At 40.8% G+C, this 17,178-nt stretch overlaps 1 protein-coding gene across 1 annotated transcript in view; it reads left to right on the forward strand.

Moving 5' to 3' along the window:
• LOC145342213 (uncharacterized) overlaps positions 1-13,474 on the forward strand; it is a 125,361-nt gene extending 111,887 nt beyond the window's left edge. The window contains exons 8-10 of the mRNA XM_080187573.1: positions 1,558-1,741; positions 1,975-2,247; positions 8,015-13,474. Coding sequence (XP_080043699.1) covers positions 1,558-1,741; positions 1,975-2,247; positions 8,015-8,278 — 721 coding nt within the window. The 3' untranslated portion in view covers positions 8,279-13,474. The remainder of the gene's footprint in view (positions 1-1,557; positions 1,742-1,974; positions 2,248-8,014) is intronic.
• Positions 13,475-17,178: the final 3,704 nt, after the last annotated feature.

The raw sequence follows: 17,178 nt of genomic DNA on the forward strand, positions 1-17,178 counted from the left end.
GAAGGATTGAACAGATTGATGGGTTTTTTTTCTCCTTGGCAAACAGAATTAACCTGATAGAGGCCTTTAAAATTATGAATGGATCAGACAGGTAGATGTAGAGAGAATTATTCCACCTGTGGGAGAATCCTTAACAACTCTTAAATACAAGGTAATGTCACGGACCACACTGATGTTTGTCCCAACTCGAAACACCAGTTCGTGGTGAGTGTATAGCTTTTTCAGAATATTGTGAGGAGTCAGGTAAAACCCAGTGAAGAGCTAGTCCCGTCATCGTATAAACAAAGGACTATAATGCTCGAAGACACTTAAGTACACAAATAACTAAACACACGGTTTATGTTGAAATTATCACTTGTTCCAAAATATATCTACGATTCTTGAGTTCACCAAGACTTTGCTTTCCCAAACAACATCCAACTTAAATAAATCTATAAGTCAAATCCAGCTTACAGTTACCAAACAATTACAGGGCTGATGATCAAAACTGGGAAATGTGTTTTCCTGGTCCAGCAAGAATATTTAAACTGCCTTTACGAAAGTTTCTGCAATGTCTTGGCTCTAAAATTTGGATGCAACATTATAGCATCCCTGAGGAGTGACAGATGTTACAGAATCCCTTGAGGGAGGTGTGGACTGGGTTCTGGATGTGAGGTGTGGAAGGGACTGTCTGCTTCTGAGGGAGGTAACTGTTACACTTTTTCATTTGTTATTTCAAACTTGAGAAATTATTCCCTTTTTGAAGCTCAGCATTTCCATAGCACTGAATCACCCAGTCATTGAGGTAAACTGTTTTTGCGAGTGGAAATTAACGTTTTATAGCAGTCATCTAAGTATTTTATTTCTACTACTGAACAATTCACACCTGATTACCTCCAGATGCTGTCATGCCTTTGGAATGCCCTGATTACTTTTAGAGGCATGCCTATCTCTGGAAATGCTGGTTGTTACTGTTGCTGGGTCGATTTCTACCTTTCAGGCTTTTTTACATTCTTGTTACTGTTTTTTTAAATTTGATTTTATTTATTATTGTCACATGTATCGGGATACAGTTAAAGTGCTGTTTCTTGCGTGCAAAACAGGGAACATACTGTCCATAGAGTACATGGGGGAGAAGGAAAGGAGTGTGTGCAGAATATAGTGTTGCAGTTATAGGTTGCTGCTAGGCAAATCCTTGACTGTAATTAATAAATCCAGTAAAGAAGTGAGAAATATGTGTACTGAGTGGTTGGAATATAGAACCCAGAACCACAGAAGTGGTTTAGCAAACAACTTAGACGGTTTCAGAAAAAAACTACACAAGTAGATGAGGAAATTTAATAGACAGACTCTGAAATGTTGGGATGAGTTTGATGGAGTGTAAGGAAACTTGTGTGGAATATAAACTCTAACACAGATTAATTGGACCAAATAGTCTTTCTATGTTTACATTTGATGTAAGCCATGTAATAACAAATTCATGAGGGAAGACTACTTGATTTATTTTATTGGGATGTTTTTACAACTTGTCTGAGTTTGTCATACAGAGGAATGTGATAACTGTCTGTTTATTTGCAGGTGTACTGCACAGGCCACCTCCCCAACGCCAATGGTCAGCTCAACTTGCTCCACTTACTATAGTACATCTGCTGCCAAGGCTGAACTGTTGAACAAAATGAAGGATTTCCCGAAGATGGCTGAAGAATATTTAGAGGAGCAAGAGGATGAGGAAGAAGAGGACAACAAGTTGATAGAAAAGAAGGTATCACATTTTCCCTAGATGTAGAATAGTCCTGGATGATGGGAAGAAGCAGGAAGAAGGGCAGAAAAAAAATCTTAGATGCCCAGCAGCCATTATTTTGGTCCAGGCCTGTGCTTAGACTGCTTCTGCTAAAAAAAAAAAATCACTTGTCATATGGAGATGTACATTTTCAAATTATTTTTGGTTCAGCAAGCCCTTTTCTAATCATGTTTTTTCCTTATAAATTTCCACAGAAACAATTAATTAGCAGTCTTAGTAAGAAACTCTTAGTGTTGCATGAGGCCCAGAAGAGCCTCTTGGAAGACATCAGTGCAAACTGTGTGCTGGGAGAAGAGGCTGAACGAATGGTGAAGAATGTCTGCAAACCAAATGAGTTTGATAAGTACCGAATGTTCATCGGGGATCTGGATAAAGTTGTGAATCTGTTGCTGTCTCTCTCAGGCCGACTTGCTAGAGTAGAGAATGCCTTAAATAACTTGGATCCTGATGCATCTGAGGAAGAAAAGGTAGGAATTATCAGAAAATTCCAGTCAATAAATGTATTCTGATGCTCTCTGGAAGTTCAATAAATTGTTTCCAGTGAGCTGGGCCTCGCAGTGCATCCAACAGCCATTTGCATCCTCTCTTCATCTATATCTACAGTGACTTCATACTTCCAGCCCAGTGATGGGATATCAGCAAGGTTCTACTTGCTCTCCACAACCTGTCCCTTATCCACTTCTCTTGTCCTGAAGTAATAGAGAAAGGGAATAATAATTGGAAGCTGAAAGAGGAGTCCATTAAAAGATTAGAATGGATTGTGCAGCGCTATGCTTTTTAAATCCCTTTTGCCTTTTGAAGAAGTATCTAGCTTCCACTTTCTAACTGACACAGATTGAATTTGTGTCATACTGTGTGAGGATATTCTGAGAAGATCCCAACTCTAATCACTCCCTGGTGAAATATCACTCCATGATTGGTGGTCTTCATAAAAAACGCTGGGACTCGACATGCCACATTGTTGACCCAAATTGTATAATGTAAAACCAGTTTTACCCAGCAGCCACAACTACTCATATCTAACCAAAAATACAAGTGCTTCAAAACAACCATGGTAACTGTTGCTCTCTCTTTATGGAAAACCAACAAATTTATCCGCATAGAAAATTAATAAACAGATACCACCCCCCCCCCCCCCTTCCTTATGCTGCCCCAGTCTCCATCAATTTCATTGTTCTCATCTAAAAGTACATCAAAATCTTGTCCCTATAAAAGAATATGAAAAATCCTTTTCCTTTGTACCATCTTGAAGATAATGATATGTTGTGGTAGTGCCCACACGTTGCTTTATAATTACATGGAACTTGACAGATGAGAGTGAAACCACAATAGAAGTAGATAATGTCTTTCATTTACAACCAACATGCCAAATTCTACTTATTGTAAAATTTAGATTTAAATGTTTAGGATAATTTTGACATTCTTCCTACAAAAAATTTGGGTTAGTAGGGATTCCTCATATGATGCATCTAACAATACCAGAAATCTCTCATAATTCAGTGTAGTATATTTGATTTTCTTGATGTTGAAGTGAGTGTGCACTGTCCAGCAGAGTGCTGAGGTCATAAATGTTCGAGGATTGATTCTGTACTGAATTGGCTGACATTTCCACACCAGATAGCAAGCCCAAGGAAAAAACAAAAAATACTCGAGATACTTTGTAGCATCTTATTTTTAACAGTCGTTTCGGAAGCTCAAAGGCTGTTTAATTTACTTTATTCTATACCATAATAAAAACAAGCAGTATCCATGCTGTTAACTTGCTATCAGACAATTTCATTGAAACATGTGGATACAATGGCCGAGTGTATTATTGCTAGACTATTAATACAAAAATTCAGAAATAATGTTCCAAACAAAACAAACAAAGAACAACCCAGCGCGGGAAACAGGCCCTTTGGCCCAATGAGCCCACGCTGCCATTTCAACAAAGCATTTTCCTACACCTACCTTGCCCCGTGTGTATGTGAATGGTACCCCTAATGTAGCCAGATTCAGGGGAGAATAGTGTAGGGTCAATTTGGTACACCAATCAGCCTAAGAGCACATCTTTGGGGTGTGGGAGGAAACCGGAGCACCCAGAGGAAACCCACGCAACCACAGGGAGAATGCACAAACTCCCACAGACACAGGCCCAAATCCATGTATCTGCACAGCTAGCAGTGATAGTCACTGAGCTGTTGTGGTGCCCGTCTGCTGGTCCAGGCTCAAGCACACACAACGACACGAAGTACTAGGCCACCCTCGAAACCTCCAAGAGCAGCCCACGCACGACCCACTGTGTGCATGCCCCTCGCTTGACAACAAGGTGGACCGACACCTGTGAATTAAAAGAGACAAAACGTTAACATGTAATATTACATTCCCAGTGTCGTCCCGAGGCTCTGACCCTTTTTAATACCGTCTTCTATAACCCTCCATCCCTGTTTCACTCATGTGCCTATCTAAGTAAACCTTAAACAAGTCCAGCGTGCCTGCCTCCACCACCTTACTTGGTAGCGCATTCCATACCCGCACAACCCTCTGCGTGGAAAAACCTTCCTCTAGTATCCAAATTATACTTCTCCCCCCTCACCCTTAGATTGTGACCTCTCATAATATTTGCCCCCAATCTAGGGAAAAGCCTGCCACTGTTGACTCTATCTATTCCCTTCATTATTTTATATACCTCTATCAGATCCCCCCTTAATCTCCGTCTTTCTAAGGAGAAGAGCCCCAGTTTTTCCAATCTTTCCTCGTAACTCAGTCCTTCTATGCCAGGCAACATCCTGGTAAACCTCCTCTGCACTCTCTCCAGGGTCTCCACGTCCTTCCGGTTGTAAGGTGACCAGAACTGGACGCAGTACTCCAATGGGGTATAACGAACGTTCTGTACAACTGAAGCATTAGACGGCAGCTCTTATACTCTATACCCCTTCCTATAAAGGCTATCATTCCATAAGCTTTCTTCACAACCTTCTCTACCTGGGTTGACACCTTCAGAGACTTGTGCACCTGCACTCCCAGGTCCCTCTGTATTTCTATACTCTTAATTGGTCTACCTTTTATCATGTAACTCCTCCCTGCATTATTCCTTCCAAAATACATCACCTTGCATTTGTCAGGATTAAATTCCATCTGCCATCTATCTGCCCAACCTGTCTATATCTTGCTGTGTCACCTGACAATCCGCCTCAGTATCCGCCAAACCTGCCATCTTGGTGTCATCTGCAAATTTGCTGATCATGCCACGTACGCCCTCTTCCAAGCTCTTTATATATATATATATATATATATATTACAAAGAGAAGAGGTTCCAGTACTGAGCCCTGCGGCACACCACTGGTGACTGACCTCCAGCCAGAAAAGGACCCTTCCACTACTACTCTCTGTCTCCTATTGCCCAGCCAGTTTTCAATCCATCTAGCTACCTGTCCCTGTATCCCATGTGCCTTAACCTTTTCTACCAGCGTACTGTGAGGGACTTTGTCAAACGTACTGAAATCCATATAGATGACATCAACGGCTCGCCCATCGTCAACCGTTTTTGTCACCTCCTCAAAAAATTCTACCAGATTCGTAAGGCAAGACCTCCCCCGAACAAAGCCATGTTGCGTATCCCTAATCAGATCGCAACGCTCCAAATGCTCATACATCCTACCCCTAAGTATTTTTTCCAATAATTTTCCTACCACCGATGTCAAACTCACTAGTCTATAATTACCAGGGTTATTCCTACTACCCTTTTTAAACAGCGGTACCACATTAGCTACCCTCCAGTCCTCTGGGACCTCACCTGTGTCCAAAGAAGAGACAAAGATTTGCGTCAGAGCCCCAGCAATTTCATCTTTCACCTCCCTAAGCAGCCTGGGATAAATACCATCAGGCCCCAGATCTTTATCCGTTTTTATGCTACCTAAAAACCCTAGCACTTCCCCCCTCGTAATGGATATTTCCTTCAAATGATCTACAGCTCCCTCCAAGACATTACACGACACCAAACCCCTCTCCTTTGTGAATACTGACACAAAGTATTCATTCAGGATCTCCCCCATTCCCTCAGACTCGATGCATAGCTCCCCTCCTTTGTCCCTAAGAGGACCAGTTTTCCCTCGAAACACTCTCTTGCTCCTAATATAAGAGTAAAATGCCTTTGGATTTTCCTTAATCCTATCAGCCAAAGCCATTTCATGCCCTCTTTTCGCCCTTCTAACTCCCCTTTTAAGCTCCCTCCTGCTCTCTCTATATTCCTCCAGCGGTCTCTCCGTTCCTAGTTGTTTCGACCTAACATATGCCTCTCTCTTATTCCTGACCAAGTCTTCAATACCCCCTGTAATCCACGGCTCTCTAATCCTGCCTTTCCCATCCTTCCTCTTTGCCAGCACATGCCTTTCCTGCAACATTTTCAGTTTGCCCTTGAAAGCCTCCCACTTGCCAACCGTGGACTTGCCCGCTAACAACCCCTCCTAATCCGGCTATAGCTTGCCTTCCCCCAGTTCAGAACCCTCCCCTTCGGACGGCACTCATCCCTTTCCATTCTTATCCTAAAGCAGACATACTTATGGTCACTGTTAGCCACATGTTCGCCTACTGCAACCTCAACCACCTGCCCCGGCTCATTACCCAACACTAAATCCAATATAGCCCCCTCCCTAGTCGGGCTAGTTACGTACTGCTCCAGGGACCCTTCCAACACACATTTTACAGACTCCTCTCCCTCCGTACCCCCAGCTCTAGGCACCTTCCAATCCACTCCGGCAAGATTAAAGTCACCCTCTACAACCACCTTATTCTTTCTGCACCTAAAATGCCTCTGCAAATACCTTCCTCCACTGACCTTGGGCTGTTGGGTGGCCTATAGTATAACCCTAGCATCGTAATCTCTCCCTTTTTATTCCTCAACTCCACCCACAGCAACTCGATCCCTAACTCCTCCATATTGTCCTCCCTCTGCACTGCTGTGATGTGCTCCTTTACTAACAGCGCCACCCCACCACCTCTCTTCAACCCTCCTCTGTCACACCTAAAACACTTATACCCTGGAACATTCAACTGCCAGTCCTGCCCTTCCTTTAACCACGTCTCAGTTACTGCCACCACATCTAACTTCCTCACAAACATCAAGGCCCTAAGCTCATCTGTCTTACCCGTCACACTCCTTGCATTGAAACAGACGCAGTCCAACCCTCCAGGCCCACTTGGAACCTCCTTTCCCCCGATAACTTTCCTTTCACCCAAACCTACCCTGACACCCAACTCGCTCCTGACCCCAGTGTCTAATGAGCAATCAGTCTCATCCCCACCTCCCTTCCCTATTAGTTTAAACCCTGCCTAAACACTCCAGCTAACCTCCCTGCTAAGACATTTGTCCCTCTCCCATTCAAATTTTCCCCATCCCTCCTGTACAGGTGCCCTTCTCTCACAAATACTTCCCAGTGATCTACAAAAATAAAGCCCTCTACCTTGCACCAATCCCTCAACCATGCATTCAGCTGCATGATCTCATTATTCCTAGCCCTGCTGGTACTAGGCAGCAGCCCAGAGAATGCCACCCTGGAGGTCCTGCTGTTCAGTTTGGACCCCAACTCCCTAAATTGCCTGCGTACATCTGCCCTACTCTGCCTTCCTACGTCCCTCTCTCCTACATGTATAATTACTTCTGCCTGGGTCCCCTCCCCTTTCAAAATTCCCTCTATCCTCTCCAATATGTCCTGTACCCCTGCTCCAGGGAGGCAGACTACCATCCTGGAGTTCCGACAGGTTTGAATCCTGTCTCGGCAGATGGTGGAATTAGAACTCAGCAATAAACATCTCTAATTAAAGGTCTACCGAAACTATTGTCGGAAAAACCCACCTGGTTCACTAATGTCCTTTAGAGAAGGAAATCTGCCGTCCTCACCTGGTCAGGCCTACGTGTGTCTCCAGAGCCACAGCAATGTGGTTGACTGTCAACTGCCCTCAGGAAACTAGAGATGGGCAATAAATGCTGGCCATGCAGTGATGCCCATGTCCCATGAATGAAACAAAACAGGGAACTGAAAGGGTTTCAATAGCTGATGCCCATCACAACCATGTAGCATGCTTAACATTCACTGCATTCACGTATGAATAATAATTATTTGGGAAAGGTGCCACAAAATTGCAGCTTCCTGTGGCTGCCTTAGCGTGATACAATAGCTGGGGGATAATGGAGGGAAGTACAAAAAAAAGGCAATGCAAATCAAATTGACTAGCACTGTTTATTTTAATTTTCAGCATACATTGACTGAAAAGAAAAAACAACTCACAGCACAGCTTGAAGAGGCCAAAGAGCTGAAGGAACATGTGGACCGCAGGGAGCATGCTGTCCATAATATCCTGGTCAAGCACCTGTCAGAGGACGAGCTTCAGGACTATACTCACTTTGTAAAGATGAAATCTGCTCTCATCATTGAACAGAGAGAGCTGGAGGACAAAATCAAACTTGGGGAGGAGCAGCTCAAGTGTCTGAGGGAGAGTTTATCCTTCAGATTATGCTAAAACAGCAACAGCGAAATGTTTGGTCTAAATCATTAAAGTTAATCTCTTCAAATTTTAGCAAACAAAGAATTCCGTGATCAAATGTTTTAATATCTAATGGTTTTAAAATCTGGAATAGATGTCCCCTCTCTATTTCTGATTTGAATGTTACAGTAATGAGACCTAGTCATGCTTACTATCTTAACTGTCATTCTTCAGTGAAAGTACGGATACGCTTACTTCTCACGATTGGTAAAGGCATCCCATCGGGATCAGGAAGATTCTAAATTCTAGCACCCAGCAGTATTAATTTGTCTGATCTAGTTGGAATATTTTGAGGATTAAAAATGGCCTCAGGGTCCAGAGCTAGGAAGAATAAATTTAGCTCTGATTTCTGGTCTTGATTTTATATAGTGACCTTTTGGAAAATGTGAATGTTGGTTGAGAACAACATTGGGCTTGACTGTGATCAGCTAAGCAGTTAAATAGCCTACTGACTGATATTCAAAGTCTGGAATCATGATCAGGAATGTCTCATTGAGCAAGGTATTGGAGGACTGCCAGTCCTGATTGAAACCTTACCTTGATAAGAATTGGTCCCTTCAGCAGAGGGTAACAGTGATGAAAAGAAAGGACTGTCATATTTTTGTGATAAATAAATGGCATGAATTCAGGACTTGCGGAAATAACCCCCATCTACTGATTTTTGTTTTAGCCAGCACAGAGCTGTACTCTGCAAAAAGAAATCACCCATAATCTGTCCATCCAGATGACATTCTCTCTCAGTTGATGCTGTCATGGTGAAAGAATGTTGTAATTAATTGATTTCTTTCAAAAATTCCAACTTTGTAGTTGTCTTTCGCTTGCATGCCTCAGTGGTGCATGCACTATTGCACGAGTCAGTGAACGTATCCTTGATCAGCATCACAGGAATGATTGCCATAAGAGGTTATTGCAATTCAGATTTTTACTTTAATGACTGGTTAGATCATTTGGCCCATTTATAATCCAGAAGAATCAAAAGTCATCTTGCATCAAACTCAAATGATTTTCACTTGAGAAAGATTAATATAAATATTGCCCAAATATTTTCAGTGTTACTGTACAAAGGCCTTCAATGTAATTTTCAAATAGAAAAGAATTTAGTCTTCCTCTAATGGCTCATAAGTAAATGCACTGCCCAGTGTTTAAATGAGCAACATAGACCAAAGAGTCCAAGTTTTGATCCTTGGTCCATGCTGAGGTAACTGGCCTTAGCTAAGGTAGTATAGAAGGGGAAAATCAGCCACAGTCCTGGCATCTGACCACCATCGAGTAAGCTTTATTAAAAGTGTGAATGCAGATGTCAGGCAAGGACAGGATTGGATTCCATTTTGATTATCTTCCGTAAGATAGTTTCCCTTCACGGAATATGTGCCAGCACACATGGCCACTTGGTCAAGATACTGGAAGTTAATTGGCACCCAGTGCACTTTCAGGGTTAAGAAAAGGGAGGAGGAGGAAGCTTCTCATTAAAAGATGGCACTTTTATTCTTTGTTTAAATTGCAATTGAAAGACAAATCAATCTCAAACACTGAAACTGCTATGATGTATCTAGAAAATCAGAGCAAATTTCAGGGTTCAGCATTGGATTCAAAATGACCAAGTGTAGAAAATAATTGGTAGACGATAGTCTAATCCTATGCGATGTGCTTGTGACATCTAGTGACAAGTATCAGTATTACACTAATCTTTGTTTTCATTCCACACCAGCTAATTTGTTAGATGTTCCCAGTCCTCTCTGTAAAAGATTAAAGTAGGAAAAACTGGTTTCATAGAATGAGCTGTGGATTGACAGCTGGACATTAGTCTCAAGCATTGTTGATGTCATCAAACTGGCAACTGCTTTTATCGTTAGAAATAATTGTGCGCAAGCGTGGAGATGAGATGAAAGTGGCCGAATAATGAAGGAATAGTAAGACCTCTGTTTGAGAAAGAAAGGTTTGAATGATTGTTGTGCCATTCTGTTACATTTTGCACACAGTTTCTCATTTATCAGACTGTAATTATTTTTGTATCATGTAGACTTGTATGGGCTGGGGTGGGGCGGAAGAATGAGATTTGTTTTAACATTGTTTCTTATGTTATGTTAGTCTAAAACTTTTATTCTAAAACTGGAATTATCGAATTTGTCAAAAATTACAAGGCTGCTTTTATTACATTGTACTGCAAATTACTGTAATCCAAAAAAGACTTCCAGTTGCAGTGCCTCATTCAGCATTCAGTGCATGGGAAAGTTATTTTGCTGTATATGTGCAGAATTGCTGTGTTAAGAATTACCTTTGAAGTTGGGGTTGATAACTGAAGGTGCGAGTGGACAGGTTTAGTATCTGGAAGACTTGGAAGTACTTCCAAGTACTTGGCATAACCTGATTTTTTTTTATTTTAATTTCTATTGCATGGTTGTTTGAGGGCCAGTCTGCAGCCAGAGATCAATGAGCTGGGCCCTCCCAATCACTGGGGAGATTTGGACAAATGCTCAGGTCTGGGATGTGGGGCGGGGGGAGGTTGGAACAACTGACTGAGTAATGGAGAAGAACAGACTGGAGAGGGCTGAAGGCTGAACAGACTGCAGGAAATGTAAGACAAGTTGTGGAGGAGGTTTGTTTGTTGGGTTGCCCCTCATGCCCACATTCCATTCATTCTGATCATTCCAATTCTTCACGTTGTCCTTCAGGACTGAGACACATGACTCGCAGGCATTAAAATAAAGGAAATGGAGGCATTAAAATATTTTTTAAAATATTAAACTTTCCACTTGCAACCTTATCAACTTCCTGGGAGCAGGTTGGCCACCTGGTCCCTAACCCGCTGACCCACCTCTGTTAAAACTAGAAATTTGTGGTCAAGTTGCCCAAACTAATTTTTACTTCCCCCACCCTCAAAAGCTACCACCAGTGGTTAAGATATCCTCATTATATCTGACTGATCTAGGTCTTCGAAGTGTATGTATGGAGCTTACAATTTATTGTGTTATAACAGACAAATTGTATGGTGTACCTCCATCATTTTTCATTTCTTCTTCACCTTTTACTTCTGGCATTTTATATTCTAACGTAGTTTTGCAGGTTTATTTTTATATCTCTGTGGATTACAGAAATTCCTGAGTAGGAAAATAAATGTAAATCTAATCTAATGACACTATGATTTCTGTGTTAAACCTATTGCCACTGTTCGCAGTATTAGGTGAATGCCTTAAACCTTTAGTATTATGTTCAGCTATCTACAGTTCCAATTCAGGATTTAATCCCCGTGCTAAGATAGCAGACAAAAGAATGCCATACAAAAATGTTAACTCAATCGTTGTTTGAAAAATGAAACAGTATTCCACTGTTTCAGTGGGATTCTTCATCAGAATGCTGTTCTGATTACAGGTTGACTTATCAAATCTTAATGAAGGCTCCCCCTAATTTACAATCAAACCACTCTCTCTCTTAACTACCCCCACCCTGCTATCTGTTTTTGCAAACTTCTGATGCCTTTCTCCTATATCTGTGTTATCTTGGCATTGAGGAGAGAACGTATGGAAATAATTTTTGCCGTGGTTATAAGATTGACTAACGTTTGTCATTTATTGTACGCATTAGAAGCCAATAGTTGTGTGCTGTTTGGCGACACACATCACTTTTCTTAAACTAGAAAATGAATAATGCTGCAGTATTACAGTATGTTACTGCTCATTTTATGGGTAAGACATCCAACTCTCCCAGTTTCTATTGACACTATTGGCACACCAGATGGCAACACTGCTTCATTGTAGTAGCGCACCATAAATACACATTGGCCACAGATGGAAGAAATACAATGCATTGCATGTACATCTCAGCATTGAGTATATGGGGCGAATGTGGGAGGAAAATCATGTGTTGTGCTGTAATTCAATCCAGATTGAAACATTGAAAATTCTAATAATTCTGTGGGATCATGGAGGAAGGGTTTTACCCTTCAATTTCCATATTCAACTCGTGGCAATCCAGACTTATGGTCCCTTTTGCTGATTTAATAATGATCTGAATTTTCTAGCAAATGTTTGACACAACATGCCACTGATTTTTTTTTCCCTCATTCCTTACTTTATTTTTGCTTTATTATTTATGTCCCCATTTATTTTGTTTTTAACCAGAATAACCTTCTATTCATTCTAACGCTCATCAAAAAATGCTTAAAAACACTTTAGTTACCTGTTTTTTTTCTGAGTTGCTTTGTTCCCTTTGTTCATTTTGAATTTGGGAGTCACATTCAAAAAGTTAATGTGCATGATTATGAATTGAACTTAAAGATTCTCGAACACCAGAAGTGTAAAGATTGATTAGTTGTGTCACACATGCAACTTGAATTTGACAAACTGATGCACTGACAATTGGGTTTGACCCCCAACAAGTTTAGTTATTGGCTGTGCAGGTCTAACAGAAATAAGATTTATAAGCCAGGGTTTTCCAATCATGCACTTACTATCTAATGTTGTAGAATCCCCACAGGGCAGGAGGAAGGCCTAAGGCCGATTTAAGTTTCGGATCGACTCCCAGGAAGGGCACTGTACCTAGGCCCACCCCTCTGCTCTATACTCATAACCCCATGCATTTTACCATGGCTGATCCACCTAACCTACACAACTTTAGACACTAAAGGACAATTTAACATGGCCAATTCACCAAACTTGCACATCTTTGGACTGTGGGAGGAAACCATAGCACCTGGAAGAAACCCACATAGACATTAAGAGAATGTGTGCACTCCACACACAGTCACCCAAGGCGGGAATCAAACATGGGTCCCTGGCATTGAGGCAGCAGTGCTAACCGTTGTGTCACCTTGTAAGCAGGCAAGCATGGAAATGGAAAATCCAGACACATTGTTTTCCTAATCAAGTTTGATTTAAAGGTGCTCTTTCTCATATGACACATTGTTAAATTTCCAAACCTACTGCTTTCTCACTAGAACTTTAATGTTTAGAGCAGCTTGTCTGAATGGTGTATCTGTGCAGTGCAACGTTCTCAATGCACTAATTTCCGAGTGTGGAATTCCAACCCACAATCTTTGCCTTGGGTAAGGAAGCTGTTAACTGAGCCAATGATTAGTGCTCTTGGCTAGTGCTCTATCATTCATGGTGATTTGCAATTGTCCTCTTGTCCAATCCTTCCCAGCAAATTTGGCTTTGAGGTTTGATGAGGACCGTTTTGGGGGTAGGGGGGGGGGATGCTAAGAAATATAGTTGAAAGAAATCTTTAGAATGCACAAACTGCACAATTTAAAATTAAGATTTTTCACATTTTTGAGAACTTGAAGCAAGTTGAAGGAAAGACTGGCTTAAAAGGTTGACTCCTAATGCCATCTTGTTTCAAAAATCAATTGGGGTGCACAACTTCAATGAGCTTAACTTTGTATGTATGTAAAAATCTCCTCACCTCACCTTAAGTAGAAAAAACAATTCTTAGGTTGCCTCCAAACCTTCAGCGCTGAAACAAGACTGAGCTTTTTTCGCTGAGCTCTGCTTCCAACACCACCTTGTTACTCTTTAGGTATGTGCTTCAGTGTCACTCTGAATATTTTGTGATACCTTTAGTTAATGGAGCCAGATATTGAGAGCATGGCCGACTATTTGATTTGTTGAGCAAGATTTGTTGGGAACAGACTTGTGGGACATGGATTCGCATTAGCAGTTCTTAATGTTGGTGGAAGTCAGTAGCAACTAAGGTGGTATACAGCAGAAGCCCTATTTGCAGTATGGGGAGAAGTGCAGGATGATGAAAGTCAGAGGAAGAGCCATTGATGGATTTCATTGTGACAAATGAGTTGAGTTGGTGCAGGAAACATAGCATAGCTCCATGGAGTAAGTGGAGGACAAGGGAGACAGAAAATAGGTGGTGTGAAAGTGCCAAAGCATTGAAAGTTAAGGCCATTATTCGGGAAAAAAATATTTTAGAACACTGCCTGGGATGCTCTGGAAGACATGAAAATAATTGAGCTACCCAGAGCCTTGCACTGATGAGGCAGTACCTTGTGTTCCTGTTGTGCATCACTGAATCATGAAGCTTAATCTTCGTGCAAAACCAAAGCAGATAAAATATTTACCAAATGAAAGCTGTGCAGAACACAGCATCCAACAGGAGAATGCCATGCAGTGATTTCAGAATCTACTAGAAAATTGAAGTTGTTTAATCGAAAAATATATAAAAACTGTGAATAATTTATTTTTTTATTGTACATAACAGAACCCAATTTGATTAGTGATAAATGTTTGGATATATTTGTAATCCTAACATTTTTTCTTTATTTAGCTTTGAAAAGCAAACAAAAATTGTAGATATCTGGAATTCTGGTGATGAAGTAGTAAATTGTTAGATGATGTTGACTGTTCATTATATATAAGTCTGCTTCATGATTTGAAAAAACTACAGGACTCCGCCTTTTCACTGTATGCAAGTAACTGTAAATTCACAAGGGTCAAATGTAATTCAAATTGATTTAATCTTAGTATGATATTTAGTTTAAGAATATTCATATGCACTTGTAATATCTTGTATTTTATACAGGCACCTAATTAAACTGCTTTGTTATATATACCATGATTCAGTGTGAATTTTAATGCATCTCAGTAGAAAATTAATTTTTCAGATGGTCAACAATGCCATTTATCAGCAGTATTGTTGATTGATTACTGATATACCTAAAAACCTACACCTGTGCTTTTCTCCTATAATCCAGGTTAGATTGGATGTCTTTTCAAATGAACTGGATTTGGGATCTTTCTACGTCTGTCTGCTAGTTACAAAGTTCATTTATGTCTATTGTTGTAATTTTCTCAATTATTTCATTTCTCTCACGTTTAAGTGGCCATGTGTGTTAAATCTTTAGACAGGGGATGGGAGTTTAGACACAAAGGTAAAATATTGCAGATGCTAAAAATCTAAAATAAAGACAGAAGATGCTCAAAATACTCTAGGCCAAGTAGCATCTATGAAGAGAAACACAGTCTGTGTTTCACGAGGTGAAGGTTATCTCCATAGATTTTGCTTGATCAGCTGAGTATTTCCAACATTAATGCAGATATTGGGAGTCAGGTCGCGCAGGCTCAAGATGGCTTGTGGCACAAAATGAGTCCACCTCCATTTTAAAAAAAACATGCATCAGTGCTTGACAGTTTTTCCATTACAGTCTAGTGGAAAGTCTGCTTTAGAATAGGCTGAGCTTCCACAGCAGTACTCATCAATGGGGAAATCATGGGCTTATGGTGCCTGATTTTTCATCAATTTAAATATATTTTTGCTCTGCCTTTGCCATAAATATTGCAAAATAGAATTGGATGTTGGTAAAGTTAAAAGTTATTTATTAGTGACACTGCAATGAAGTTATTGTGAAAATGTTTGAGTTGCCACACTCCAGCGTCTGTCCGAGTACCCTGCAGGAGAATTTAGTATGGCCAGTGTATCTAACCAGCGTGTCTTTTGGGCTATGGGAGGAAACCAGAGGAAACCCATTTTGATACGGGGACAATGTGCAGACTGCACAGACAGTGACCCAAGCCGTGAGGCAAACCTGCTGTGAGCTAGCAGTACTAACCACTGTGCCACTATGTGATTAAAATTGTTGAGTAACTTTGGCAATTTAAATTGAATTGAATCTACTAACATTATAATAAAATGCCATAACATTAAATTGTGCTGTGAATTCTTTTGAAGCGTTTTAATAAAAGCAATTTAATGTCATTAAGGAAGTCACCTTGATGACAAAGTCAACAAAGTGAATGTCGTGTTTTGTAAGGCTTAGAACTTGGGCCAAAGTACATGAAAGAGTACTATTTAAAGTTCTTCCAATGTTTGGCTGCCTGAGGGACAATCTAACCAAATAAAATATTTTATCTACAAATAAATGTATTTATATTTAACCTTGTAATTTTTATCTGGAAGGAAATTGTAGAAAATCCCTCTAAGCAAAATTCAAATATCCAAAATCTATGTCTCCATTGGAATAAGGGAAAGGAACATTGTGACACATAGAAAACAGGAGCAGGAATAGGTCTTTTGACCTCTCATGTCTGTGCTGCCATTCAATATCATCATGCTTGATCTTGTGTCTCAACACTTCTCCCCCACTTTAAACATACTCCTTGACACCTTAGAGTCTACAAATCAATTTCCTTTTGATTTGATTTAATATTGTCGCATGTATTAGTATACAGTGAAAAATATTGTTTTCTACATGCTAAACAGACAAAACATACCTCACATGGAGAAGGAGAGAGTGCAGAATGTTGAGTTACAGTCATAGCTAGAGCGTAGAGAAAGGTTGGCTTAAAATGATTACAGCAAGGAAGAAGCCATTGTTGAGTTGGTTGATACGCGCCCTCAGACTTGTGGAAGAGAGTATGTCTGGGGTGCATGGGGTCCTTGATTATGTTGGCTGTTTTTCTGAGGCATCAAGAAGTATGGACAGAGTTGGTATTCGGGAGGCTGGATTGCGTGATGATCTGGGCTTTGTTAATGATCCTTTGTAGTTTCTTGCAGGAGCCACACCAAGCTGTGATACGAATAGAAAGAATGCTTTCTATGGTACATCTGTAAAAGTTGGTGAGAGTCATAGCAGACATGCCAAATTTTCTTAGCCTCCCGAGAAAGTAGAGGTGTTGGTGAGCTTTTAAATCATAGATCATAGAAACCCTGCAGTGCAGAAGGAGGCCATTCAGCCATTGAGTCTGCACCGACAACCATCCCATCCCAGGCCCTATCCCCCACAACCACATGCATTTACCCCACTGTTGTCTACACATCCAGAGACACTAAGTGTCAATATAGCATAGCCAATCAACCTAACCTGCACATCTTTGGACTGTGGGAGGAAACTGGAGCACCTGGAGAAAACCCAAACAGACACAGGGAGAATG

Source organism: Carcharhinus amblyrhynchos, chromosome 4 (genome assembly GCF_965287045.1).
Source record: "Carcharhinus amblyrhynchos chromosome 4, sCarAmb.v2.hapA, whole genome shotgun sequence".
NCBI classification, from domain to species: Eukaryota; Metazoa; Chordata; class Chondrichthyes; order Carcharhiniformes; family Carcharhinidae; genus Carcharhinus; species Carcharhinus amblyrhynchos.